A 13,541-nucleotide genomic window follows, 5' to 3' on the forward strand; every position below is an offset into this window, starting at 1 on the left:
TATCACATTTTAAGACGAATAAATCTCTAGAGGACATGGAGAGGTTTCCTTTGGAGGAGGAAGGGTTTTGACCAGGACACTCATGCCTGGGGCTATCCCATAGCAAGGGGGCAGAGCCCTGTGTGCCTCCAGAGAAGAATGAGGACCAGAGAAAGGAAACACAAGAGAGGCAGATTTTGGCTAAAAATAAAGAAGGACTTCTCAACAGGCAGAGTGACCTGGTCCCCAGGATGCACCAAGTCCCTGTCCTAAGAGGTGTGCTGGCAGGGGCAGGGAAGTCCTCCACCAGGCACTGAAGAAGGGATTTCTACCCCAAGGGGCCCAGGGCTGGCTCTAAGGCCCTCCCAGCTCCATGACCCTGTGATCCCAGGAGGCCATCTGGGCTTCCAGGCCACGGAACTCCTCCTGTCCCGGGTTTGGTCCTGTCCCAACGCCATCATCCAAGACCCTGTGAGCTGAGGGTGACCGTGCTGTGTTCCTCCTCACATAGTCCTTAGGGATGTTGCTAATGCTTACCCCATTTCTTAGGTAAGAACACTGAGCCTCATGCCAAGTAGCTTCTCCGGAGTCAGAGCTCGGAAACGTCACCTGGGCTTGAAACCAGGCCCTTCAGACGCCAGACATCTCACCTTGGCCAGTCCAGTTCCAATATCCTGCGGTCCCAAGATTCTCTCCTGTGGCTGGAAACCACAGTTCTTCCCCTGGGGCTGGACCACAGGACCCCCGGTGCCACCGCAGCCTGGCCCGGCCCCACCTAACCGCAGCGCCCACTCAGTCCCGACGCATTCAGCTCCATGGCTTCCAGAACACTCCCAACAAAGAGCGGCTTTTACCATAATGGTTCCCACGAGGCGCTGTCGGTCAATTTTCTTTGCTTGCTTCTCAATTTCTTTTAAAGGGGGATGTGGCTGAGGCCCAGATGGGACTGTGGGCTGCCCCTCCCCAAATGACCTCCATGCTTATCTCACACTCTGACCACAGTGCATCATTTCGGTTTAATTTTATTTCCTCTTATAAATGGGCACAGCACAGGAAGTGTTAAAAAAAACAAAACGAAACAAACCACAGTTCCTTCACAAGGCTGGGACAGGTGAGCACCCACAGTGGGGCAGGTGCCTTGGTTTCTTTCTCCAGTCTTTTTCCACCGCTTTTTCGTATTTAAAGTTTTGGCCATGAACTCAGGACAGGTATGGTTAATAAACAGGTTATGAGGGAGAGAAGGGGCAGGGAAGGCCTGGGGGAGGGAAGGACAAACTCCCCCCACCCCAGGCCGGGTTCTTGGAGGGATCTGTATAGGAGAAAGGACGCACAGGAGGACACTGTCTTCAGGGGGCTCTCTGGAGCCACACTGCTGCCTACGAAAAATATTTACATGCATTCGCCACGCTGGGGCTGGTGCGCTGAGTTGCCTGGTGGGCAACTGGGGGATGCTGGGGCCATCAGCCCTTAGATGGCAACTCTGGGGCCCAGCCTCGGCGTCTCTGTAAATCTGTACAGTCTGTGGGCTTCTATTTACAGGCAGGAGGCCTGGGGAAGCAAGTCCAGGGTGGTGGCTGTCAGGAGAAATTCAGGAGCGCCAAGTAGGCAGTGCCCACTACTGTCCCATGAGGCAGAGGAGTGTCTGCTCCCTGTGCCCAGGGCCCCAGCTTGGAAGCCTGGACAGACGGCTTTGTCAACCCCAGGAGGGGCTGACCTGCCCGGCCCGGCCCCGGTGACCACCCATCTGCTTCCGAACAAGGGGACCAACCCTTCAGGGGAGGCATCCCCTCTGGCCCCCTGGGGAGACAGAGCTTGGGCTCTAGGAGTCACAGCTGAGGGGTGGCCCCAGCCCGCCTTGCACTCTCTGGCAGCTGAGGCCCCAGAGAGGCTGTCAAGCACACAAGCTCCCTCTTCCTTTGGAACTGGCCACACTTCCTGGCAATGCCAGGGCCCTGCAGGATGCCCTCCCCAGGAGCACCGGGGTGGCTGGGGACATATTTGGGCAGGGCCTGCACGCAGCACACCACATATCCAGGCAGGGTGAGGCCTGCACTCACACTGCATGTAGGAGAGCTCCAGCTCGTCATTTGTACCGCCCACTCTGGGATCGCTGCGCTGGACTTGGGCTGGCTGGGATGGATTGGGGCTGATCGGATGGTGTGAAACTTCATGAAGGTAAAGCCTGGACATTTGTCTTGGTTCCAGGGCTCCATGAACGAGGCCCTCGGCCTCTTCTCGCAAATGCTAAGGACACAGAGAAAAGGCCGGTGCCAGGAGGCCCCAAGTTAGAAGCCAGCCCACAGAGCATGAGTTAGGCCTGCTGGGGCCAGGCTGGACCCATGCAGCCCCTCTGAGCCCACTCCAGCCAGCCTACGCCCTGCTCAGCCGTCCTGTGCTCCACTCTGCACCCACCACAGGCTCCAGCCCCATGCCGAGGCTGTGCCCACTGCTGGGTCTCCTACCCCAGTCCCAGCATCCCAGAGCTCCCCTGGGTGGTCCAGATCCTCTCTCCTTCTTGCTCCCTGGCTTCTCAGCCTTGGCCTGCCCAGGCCTTCTCACCAGAGCTGCTGCCCCAAGACAGCAGCCCACCAGGAAGCAGGGTAGAGGGAGGCTGGGACTTTGGTCTCTCCTGTCCCCCAGTCCTTACACTCCAGGGATAACTGAGGCCAGGTCACCTCCAACAGATCGTGGGCCCAGGAGGCCTCCCCCTACTCCTGCCCCTCAAAGAGTGGGACCAGCTAGGTTCCTCACCAGCCTCCAGGCCCTGCCAAGGGGGCCTGTGGGTCTGAAAGATGGAGCCCCAGCCTGGGAGTAGGACAGTGGAAAAGACAGGCTGCAAAGCTCCCTGGGACCTCACCCTCACCGCCTCAGGCACCCCCAGCCCTCACCCTGCACAAGTCTATTGCCAGCAAGTCTTGAAAAGGGAACAGAAATAAAACCCGGGCTCCTGACTTTAATCTGGGTTGTGGGCAAGGGGTGGGGGTGTGAGGCCCAGACCATCACAACTCAGACCACATCCCTTGGCTCCAAGAGGCCCCACCAAGCACAGCCCCCATAGGAGATTTGTGACCCCACATTTAAAGTATCTACATAAGAGGCCCCATCTGCAAGGGTAACAGAGACGGGGGAGGCAGGCTGGGGCCTGTGACACCCCCACTCCAGCCTGCCCGCAGCCCTCGGCCTGGGGCAGTGCGTCTGGATGGGCTGCTTCCAGCTGCAGCCAGGACAACCGCCAGGTTGTCTGGCCAAATGAATGGGCAGGTGTCCACGGGAGGCTCCCAGGGGCCCAGGGGTGGGGCTGAGGTGGACCCGGCAAGGCCAAAGGGAGAGGGCACAGAGGGCCCAGGCGCAGGGCCCACCCTCGCAGGCACTTTGGAGACTTGTGTCCTGGGAGGCAGAGGCGGACCCCAGCTCAGAGCAGGAGGGGGATGTAGGGAGCCCAGGAGCCCCACCACATGCTCCCTCCCCAACCGGGGCCTTCGGTCCTGGGGGACCCAAGCCCCCTCCCCAGCCCAAGGCTGAATTCCGGGAACCAGCCTGCCTTCCTCAGCAAGTGGGGGACTTGACCCCAAGCAAGCCCTTTGCAGGCTACAGAGGGGAGGGAAGCAGGCAGGGTGAAGCCAGGCTCAGCAGGTGTGCAACGTCCTGAGGGGGCTTGTGGCAACGGCCCCCACACCGCACTTCATTCCAGGAAAGGTAAGTGTCCAAGTGTGAGAGCGGGGCTGTGTGGGTGAGACTGTGCATCCACGTGGGAATGCATCAGACTTGCCAGGGTCGGTGGCAGTGTGGTTGGTGAGGGTGTCGTGAGGGCTGAGTGTGACAGGGCACCTCAGGGGACCCAATATGGGCTGATTGTTCTGGCCTAATGGCACCCTCCCCAGTGAGCCTGAAAGCTGGAGGCAACGTGTGTGGTGTCAGGTGTATGGGTGGGTGGGGGGTGGGAGGAGTGTGGCAGAGAGGGAGGCAGGCCACACCGTCACCACTGGGTAACGATGTTTAGTGATGTGCGTCGTCATAAGCATTTGGGGGCACGTAAGAAATGAATAAACCTCTTTGGAAGAATGTGTGTGTCTGTGACATGTCTGGATTCGCTGGGTGGTCAAGATTGCATATGATCTTGTCACTGCGTGCTTTTGTCTGTGTGTGACAATACGTGAGACCATGTGGGAGACAGTGTCTGTGCAGAGTCCACTCGGAAGGAGGTCCAAGCACCCCAGCCCCTCCTCACCAGTGGCTGCCAGAGCACTCTCGGGAAGCCAATTCCTCAGGGGCAGACCGGGAAGGAGGTGAAGCCTGTGGGTGCATGTGCATCAGGCAAGGGTGAGGGAAAACGACCCCACAACCCCGAGAGGCCGGGACAATACAGGCTGGTGGTGAGGGGTACTGTCTCACCCAGGCAGGGAGGGGGCCTGGGACAGAAGCAAGAGGTTGCAGTGCCTCAGTGATTTCAAGGGCTGAGTTTGCCAAATGCTTGTCCTGGAAACCAGCCTGAGTGCCTCTCTGCCCCCAAAAGGAAACCTCAGTCAGCCCCATGGGGCCAGGTTGGGGCTTAAGCCCCACCCCTTCTTCCACCAGCCAATCAGGAGTTTCCTTCCTCCTGTCCACCTGACATGAGGTCCTAAAGCCCCAGGCTGGTGGGGGCGGACAAGTGATGAGCTCATAAGGGCACAGTCTGGAGCAGATGGCAATGCCCCCTGTCCCTTGGGGAAGAGCTGTGTGAAGCTGGCAGTCTGGGCAGACCTTGGGAGGGTGGCAGAGATGAACTGAGGCCAGGCTGTCCCCCAGGCCCAGTCCCAGGGTGGGACTGGTGGCTCCGGGCCAGGGAGTGGGCGCAGGGGTGGCGCTGAGGCTACAGGGAGGCACTCTGGCTCCGCTAGGCGTAGAACTCCTCTTGCTTGTCGGGCTTCTGGTATGTGACGCTCGCCTGTTTGGGCTCCTCCAGCGTGTAGCTGCCCTCGTCCTTCTTCTTCATGCGGTAGATGAGCAGTGTGACCAGGAAGGCGGCAAAGAGGGCGCCCACCACCCCGCCCACAATCACAGCTGTGGAGGAAGAGGGCAGAGGTCAAGAGCCAGAGGCAGGGTGGGACGAGCTTAGAGCCTGAGGAGAGGGCAGAGGGCCCTGGGGGATGGGGGCAAGAGTTGGGAGAGGGCTGGGAATCTTGAACCTGAGACCAGAGTTGGAGTGAAGTTTGGAGTCAATGCTAAAACACCAGCACTGGCTGCCATTTACAGCCCTCACTGCAGCCTGGCACTGTTCTAATCACCTGGTCTCATCACACGAATGCATGGAATCTTCACACAGTGCTACGGTCCTCATCAAATGTAAGACGCCATCAATCGGAAGACGCTCCAGTATTTTATACACCCTTAGGATGGAAAAATCTCTGCCATCTAAACTAGGACACATCCCAACTGCAGAAGGGTTAACATATGAACAGATGTGCACTTAGAATTGATTAAGTGCAAAATGATTATCCCCATTCCACAGATGAGGAAAACGGAGCCTGGAAAGGTGAAGCACCTGCCTGAGGCCACACCGCTCCTAAGTGAGGAGCAGGGTTTGGACCATGAATCCAGAGACTCTTCAGGAGACAAGGCCAAGGGCAGGTCCTCAGGGCTGTCATCAAGGGTGGGAGCAGATCAAACCAAGGATGGGACCAGGGATTAGGATCCAGAGGTTCCAGTCCAGGAGGGGTGAATCACCATGGTCCAGGGAAGCAGGGGTCAAGGGCAGAGTCTGAGGAGGGGTCGGAGGGTGCCGAGGAAAGTGCTGGAGGTAGGATGGAGGTCAGACCCTGGGATAAGGAAGGTCAGAAGAGGAACCAGAGGGTACGTCCTGGGGTCCCCGAGTCCCCAGCTTTCCCTTCGTAGGAAACTAGGCTCCTAGGAAACCCACATCCTACCCTCCCTCCTGGGTTCCTAGAGGGCAAACTGAAGCCCCACCAGCTGCCCCCTCTGGGCTCCTCCCAGGCCCCAAGTCTCACCTACGAGCACTTCCTTCCGCTCCAGGATGCTCTTCTGGGGCAGCTGAGCCGCCGAGCTGCCTGAGTCGATGGCATTGTCCAGGAGGCCGGGGCCTGGGCGGGCACCCTTGGGCAGCGTCCCAGGTGGAGGTGACGGCTTGGCCGCGGCTCCACCCACAGCCACCACCTCATTGGCTGTGTCTGGCTGTGTGGTCTCTTCCTCCGGCAACTCAAAGTCCCCACTGGGTCCCCCGCTAACTGGCACCTCTGGCTCATCCTGGATCGTGGTCAGGAAGAACTCTGGAGTTGGGGTCTGTAGGGAGGGTAGCATGAGCCCAGGAGCCAGGCCCCAGCACCCCCTGCCACGGTGCAGCCGTACACACATGCACACAAGCCCACTGCCACCACGCCACGTCCCTGGTGGGGCTGACACTCAGAAAGCATGCACCATGCGCCAGGCCCTGTGCTAAGCACATCATGGGCATTTTATCCTCACAATATCCTCATAAAGGAGGTATCATTACCCCTAATTTATAGAGCAGGAAATAGTCCCAGAGAGGTTAAATGACTTGCCCAAGGACACACAGCTAGTAGGTGGTAGAAGCAGAACGAAAATCCAGATGTATCCAACTCCAGAATCTGTGTTCCTAACCACTATACTACACTGCCTCTATTCTCACCCTGGACACATCCCAGTCCCCATCCCATCTCCATTAGTTCCTTCTCCAGCTGTCTTTCTAACAGTCCTTAGGGGGTTCCTATCAGGGACTGCTGCTTGGGGACAGCTGGGTGCAGCTCTTAAATACGTGGGCCTGATCCTGGATCCATGTGCCTAGGGCAGGTGTGAGTCCCTTAGCCTGAAGGTCAGTCTAAGAGCACCACAAATCTCAATGGCTCCCACCACATGGAGGCAGGACCAGAGCTGGGATCATGGCAGGGATGTAGCTGCTTCACAAGTGGGCATGGAGAGCGTGGGTCTGGTGTCCAGGCCGAGGCAAGGCCGTGAGCAGAGGCTGCACCAGCAACCTGGTCTCAGTGCCCCAGCACTGTCTCCCCTGCCTGCCTGGCCAAGCATCTGTGAAGCACCAGGTGGTCCCGACTGCTCAGAGGAGCGAAGAGCAGGGCCTGCGTCCTGCTGGGGCCTGATGATGACCTGAAGGCAGCTCCACAGCCTGAGGGCCCTCCTCTGAGAGGCGGAGGCAAAGGGCTTCAATACCGCAACCGATGTCCCTACACGCCCTCCTCGCCCAGCACACCCAGCAGGGACCAGGCTACTTCCGCCACTTCCTTGATCCCACCCATCCCGGCATTCCTTACATCTTCATCCTGTTCCCTTCCACCTCCCCATCCATAATACCCCGAACACACACACACACACACACACACACACACACACACACACACACACACGCACGCACGCACACACGCACACACGCACCCGAGGAGCTCTGGAGCCAACTGCCAGGTTCAAATCCTGACTCTGCCGTTGCTGCCTGTGAAGCCTTGGAAAGGGGCCTCATCTTTAAGGGAGGATGATGGCAGTGCCACCCCGTGGGGTGAGTGTGAGGGTGAGAGGCGATGGCACAGGTAGCGTGTTCAGCGCTGAGCCTGCCACCCAGGCAGCCCTCCACGAATGTAAGCTGCAGTATTCCTCTCACACAGCCCCACTCTTAAGCCCCCTCAGATGGATAATGACCGTAACAACGATGACGATAACCAAGGTGAAACTTCTAGCTTACTTAGTACTGCCAGGCACTGTTCTAAGCACTTTGGATATGTCAGGAAACTTAATTCTCACCACCCTATGATTTGCATTCTATTATGTTCTCCTTTTCACAGATAAGGGAACAAAGGTATAAAAAGGATCAGTGGCTTCCTGAAGGCACACGGCAGTGGAAGGATTCCAATCCAGGCTGCAAGGCTCCTGAGTCTGTGCTTTTAATCAGAACACACAGGCCCCTGGCCCCTCCCCACATCAACACTCCCATTCACCCAGCTCCTTCCCCACTGATGTTTTGTCCTAACACCTAAAGACCCAGGCCTGGTCCCTCTTCCATCCCCATCCATCTCAATCTCTGTCCTCATCCTGTAACTCACGCCCAGCCTTGGCCCTCCGGCCTCATGCCTATCTGACCCTCCCCATCCCTGTCTGGCTCATCTCCAGAACCTCCTAGATCTCACCCCTGCCCAGCTCCGTCCTCCCTCCCCCAGGCCCTGACCCACCCTCCTCTGCTCTGATTCCCTGTCCTCTCCCCACCCACTCACCTGAGCCACCTCCGTGGGTCCAGGGGCAGTGGTCCCCAGGGGCAGGGTGCTCTTCTCAGGGATGTCAGGCTCCTGGGTGGTAGCTGGCCTGGGAAGGGCCCTTGGTCTGGAGGTAGCTGTGTTGACCAGCCTGGGTGTTGGGGTCTCTGTGTCCAAGACAGCCACTGTGGTAGGAGGTGAGGGTACCTCTGGGGTGGTGGCCCGGGCTGTGGCTGCCGTGGTCAGTGGCAGAGGCAGAAGCCTCCGTATGCCGGTGGTCCTTACGATGGAGGTGGTGGCCGTGGAAGGGGGTGCTGCAGGGATGCTGGGGGCGGCGGTGGCCACTGTGGCGGGCACTGTGGCCGCCGCTGGGGTCCCTGTCGTTGTGGCAGCAGTGGTTGCCGTCGGGGTGGAGATGGTGGTGGCTCTCTGGCTGGGCTCTTCTGGGACCTCTGTCACCAGTGGGGGGCTGGTGGCTGGCCCTGGGGTGGGGCGCTCAGAGGGGAGCTCTTCAAACGGGGTGCCCACAGGCTGGATGTCCATGGTGGGCAGCACCACGGGTGTGGTGGACACTGCCAGGGCCACATCTGGGCTGAACCGCATGGCTGTCTCGATGCCCGACTCCTGCTCGAAGTCTGGGGGGTGAGGGAGAGAGGAGAGAGCTAGGGAGTTGGGTGATTTGAGGGGCATGAGGATCCCAGGGAAGCAATGGCCATCAAGATGGGGGGCTCCCAACCCTCACACTTTGCGTAATTTTCCCAGGACAAGATGAGGGAAAGGAGGAAGGCACAATGTAGCCAACGGTTACCAGTTGGCTGATAGCTAGTGAATGTTCCCCAACTCTTCTCTGCCTAGCCAGAAATTCTAAGGGACCACCTCTTCCAGGAAGTCTTTCCTGACTATTCCAGCCCACCCAGCCTGGAGCTTCCAGCAGGTTGAATCCAGGCAGTGGCAACTCAGGCCCTACTGGCTGCAAATCTTGCTGGAGGTTGCAGGGAGGAGGGGAGGAGGGGAGTGGCATCCTGGGAAGAGTCAGACATAGGTACGACCTCCATGAACACACATGGTGGATAAACTAAGGCTCCCCCAGAGGCACAGGCAGAGAGCAAGAGGGAGAACAACCTCTCCCACAGGGGATGCATGAGCACTCCGGACTCCAAGACAGGACAAGTGAAGGGGGAGAGAAAGAGGGAGAGAGGGAGAGAGGGAGAGAGGGGGAGAGAGGGAGAGGGAGGGAGAGAGAGAGAGAGAGAGAGAGAGAAGCCACAGCAGCTCCCAGGGGCCTGAACTAGGCAGAGGAGGGGTGGGGAGGAGGTTTGGAAGTAGAGATGTGACCAATCGGGATGGATTTCATGAAGATTAACTCACAAGAGGCTTACAGGAGTGGGCTAAAGTGGGAAGACTAGAGGCAAGGAGCTGTAGGTGGCCAGTTCCAAAGCGCACAGACCCCCCTACCATCCGTTAGGCTCGTCCTGCCCCCTCAGGGGGCCCGATCTCAACCCACACCCCTTTTGACTACCATTTTTAGAGCTCCTTCTCTGTGCCAGACCCTGATGTCTTAAACTGAAGCCTTCCAGAGGCTCTGAGAAGAAGGCATATTTATCACCATTCACAGATAAGAATAGACTGAGAGAGGGAAAACGGCTAAAGGTGGCACATCTATTTAGTAGCGAAACTGGGATTTGAACTCAGTGTGCCTCCCTGATCTCACGCTACTCTATTAGCCTTTCTGGACGGGGCCCCGGAACTGGGTTGTCCCAGGCACCACTGGAGGCACCTGCCGTTTTCCTTCACTGCCCTAACCCTGCCCTTGGCCACCGCTGATTGGACAGAAGGGGGCCACCTGACCTAAGCTGAGCCAATCAAATGGTCTCTGCTGGGGATCGGCCACTGCAACTGAAAAGGGGCTACTGAGTTCCTCCAAGTGGTCACAACAGTACTGAAAACTGGGTCACTGAGGGGCGTCTGTGTTCCCTGACAGAGGCCGGAGGTCTGCAGGGGACCCAAGCAGTGCACAGAGAGATGCAGAGACAGAAGCAGTGGGGAGCTGGGAGTGCTAGGCTCTGAGGCCTCAGGGCCCTGGTTCCACCCCAGGAAGAGTGGCCTGCCCTTCCTGTGCTTGAGGTCCATGAGCTCCCCCTGCCTGACCTCCCCCTCCACTACCCCGCCGTTTAACTGAGCCTGCGAGGGTTCCTCTTCCTTTTGCCATCACAGCCTCGGATGGGGCACTGGAGGCAGACGGGCGTTGTTGACACAACATGCAGGGAAAGGGAAGGGGGAACTTACAGCCCGAGCCCGACCCGGAGTAGAGGTCATCCAGCTCATCATCGGGGAAGGAGTCATCGTCCCCAGAGCCCTCGAGGTCCACGGGCCTCTCGAAGTTCTCACTGCGCCAGCGCTGAGCCTGGGGAGGGCAGAGTTGGGCACAGGGCTCAGCACCTGAGGCCAGCAGCCTGGACGTGCCCAGAGGAACCACAGACACTCTCATGGGCCAAGTGACAATGGAGGGACAGCATCAGATGTGGCCTCCACAGGGGTAAACAGAGAGCCGAGGCAAGCCGGATTACCACTTCCTGCCTTGTTGGGCTGCTGTGAGCACGCAGGTGCACCTCAAAGCAGCAGGTTCTCAGCCCAGTCAGCATTACCCTCGGTGTGGCCAGCACCATCTGCCCCCTTCCACCGCGGAGAGGAGGGAGGCCCCATTGCCCCAGGTCACCAGAGAGCACGTGATATGATAAGATTCGGACTCTGCTAGGGACCCAAAGTCTCACACCTCAAAATCCCAAAGGTAGGGCAATTAGTCCCATTAGATAGACATGGGTGTTGAGGAGGTCTGGGGCTCTGGGAGGGAAGAACCTTGGATAAGTGGGGGAGGGAGAGAAGGGAGTGGGCTCCAGCCCTGGCCCTGGGTCCTCCCCAAACCAAAGTCAGCCCCCCTGTCTACACTCCCCCCAAAGTATCTCAATGCCGAGAGTCAGCTCAGGGCACGGATGCCACTTTCACTTCTGCCAAGGGTCTCCTGAGAGTTTGCAGGCGTGAAAGGGCCTTCTCCCAGGGTCCTGCTCTCCAGACCCAAGACTCCCCGCAAAATCAGAACCTGGGAAGGCCAGGTGCTGTGGCTCCTGGGCCTGGACCATCCCTCCCCACCGCAACCCCGGGCTGAGAGCCAGCGCTAAGGACATCCAAGACAGGAGCGAAAACCCCCAACCACACTTTTGACCCTGGATCCAGACAGAGCCCAGCCACAGTCCCTGCCCCCTGAGAGCTTAGAGAGAAAGATGACCTGGTGCTCAGATCTAAAGGATTAGCACATGGATCTTAAGCAACTGAAATAGAGAGAGAAAGGCATCTCAAGCAGAGATAACAGGATAAGCAAAAGTTCCGAGGTGGGGAAGTACAGCCTATGCCACCAGAGCTGGGGCTGACAGCCTCATCCAGGGTCCCTCGGAACCCCTGCAATCACTGGATTCCTACCACCGGGCCCCTGTCTGTTCCTGGAACATGGCTGGTCTCTCCCACCTCTTTCACTCATGCTGTTGTTCCCTCCAAGAGAACACCCTTCCTTCCCATCCCCTTATCCTCCAACTTCCCACCAGCTACCTCTGCTCCCCATCGCTGCTTCTGAGAAGCCCTCCTACTTTGATCCTTCAGAGCATCCTGTGCTTCTGAATTCACAACTACCACTACTTGTGAGCTGTGCTGGCTTGGGTATATACTTTTTCTGTGACTGTTCCCACCCCCACTAAACTACACCTTGATGGAGGCAGGACTGTGTCAGACACACAGTAGGTATCAGGAAGTATCTGTTAGGGAACAGGCTTGGAGTTGGAGGATGTAATTCCCGGGGCAGGGGTGGGGCAGGGACAGGCCGGAGCTGAGTTTGGGGAAGCCCCATCACAGGCTCTCAGTGCTTGGCTGGTGACTTTTATCTTGGAAACTGGTCATGTTTTATCCTGACTGCACATCAGAATATTGTGAAAACAGAACTTGGCGGTTCAGCAGGTCTGAGGTGGAGTCTGAATATCACTACTGTTTGACTGACATGGGGAGCCAAAGAAGGTGTGTGAGCAGGAGAGGGGCTGGATTGTCACTGTGATCTTTGCTCAGACTCTCACACTCCCACCCCTGACAGGTCCCCTTCTGGAGTTCCTATGGAGCTAGAGAGAGGATCCCAATCCTGGCTTCCGGCCCCGAGCCTCGACCACCTGCTCCAAAGCCCTACACAGGCCACGCAGGGCAGGAGGCCAGGGCAGGGAGCCGGGAGATTCCCCCCACCATACCCGTTACCACACACACATGCACACACAGTCTCAAAATAATGAATTAATCAGTATTTACTTGCTACCAGTGAGTCATGGAGTGGAACAATTAGAGTAATTGCTCTGTGACTAATTGCTGGGTCTTCCTCCATTTTAGACATTTCAGGAGCTCGGAACAGCTACCATCCAACCTTCCCCAGCTCCCATCTCTGCTCCCACTTCCCAGAAGAACAAAGCCCCAGGACCTGAGGTGAGGGGGCTAGAAGCTCCCACACTACCAGCCTCTACCACCTGGGCCAGCTAAGCTGGGGTCCCTTGGAGATTTTCTGCTCCATTCTTAGGCAAGTAGCCTGAAGCCAGAGACGTGCAGCAGGATGGGGACTGAGCAGGGACGGGGCTCAGACTGCCTCTCTTGAGCAGGTCCATCTTCACTGTCTCTCCATCCTTCCAGGCAGCCCGGGGAAGGTTGGAAGCCCTTTAGCTGGGAGGAGGGGTTCTAAGAAGTCTGTGGTCCCGGGGGAACCCCAAACTGGGGTAAATGTGGGGGCCAAAACAGGGTGTCCTCATGATTCCGCAGTGACCAGCACCACACACCAGCCCCTAACACCCTGCAAAGCCACACAGGCCCTTGAAATGACACACCCAGAGACATAGAAAGAACACATACAGACACACCCTGACACACACTCACCTAAAGGCAGAGAGAGGCACCGCGTGTTGGCATGCCTTTGGGTGCAAACAGGCACATGCATGAGGGCGGGCACTAGATGGGGGCACACACTGTGCAGCTCTGAGGCTCAGAGACAAGTATGGAACCTCCTGTGAAACCATCAGCCTCCACTCAGGTAGCTCTCACCTAGATACTATTCATCCCTAGCTCAGTAGCCATCGGCATGACAACCGTTACCATGACAACCATCTCCTCCATGCTAAGGACCAGGAGCTCCAGATCCCCACAGAGATGGGGGGGGCAGGAAAGGGAGAGATCATGGAAGAACAGAGAGAATGATGGGGGTTGGGGGAGACACTGGATGGAGACAGAGATGCAAGGACAGAGGGAAGCCAGGGGGTCAGAGGGGCGGTGTGGGGGGACAGG

At 57.9% G+C, this 13,541-nt stretch overlaps 1 protein-coding gene across 1 annotated transcript in view; it reads right to left on the bottom strand.

Moving 5' to 3' along the window:
- Window positions 1–985: 985 nt before the first annotated feature.
- The window catches only part of SDC3 (syndecan 3), a 38,466-nt gene continuing 25,910 nt past the window's right edge, over window positions 986–13,541 (bottom strand). The window contains exons 2-5 of the mRNA XM_060089327.1: window positions 10,473–10,590; window positions 8,208–8,821; window positions 5,964–6,255; window positions 986–5,019 (exon numbers count right to left, since the gene is read on the bottom strand). Coding sequence (XP_059945310.1) covers window positions 4,853–5,019; window positions 5,964–6,255; window positions 8,208–8,789 — 1,041 coding nt within the window. The 5' untranslated portion in view covers window positions 8,790–8,821; window positions 10,473–10,590 and the 3' untranslated portion in view covers window positions 986–4,852. The remainder of the gene's footprint in view (window positions 5,020–5,963; window positions 6,256–8,207; window positions 8,822–10,472; window positions 10,591–13,541) is intronic.

This window comes from Mesoplodon densirostris, chromosome 2 (assembly GCF_025265405.1).
Source record: "Mesoplodon densirostris isolate mMesDen1 chromosome 2, mMesDen1 primary haplotype, whole genome shotgun sequence".
Taxonomy (NCBI): Eukaryota; Metazoa; Chordata; class Mammalia; order Artiodactyla; family Ziphiidae; genus Mesoplodon; species Mesoplodon densirostris.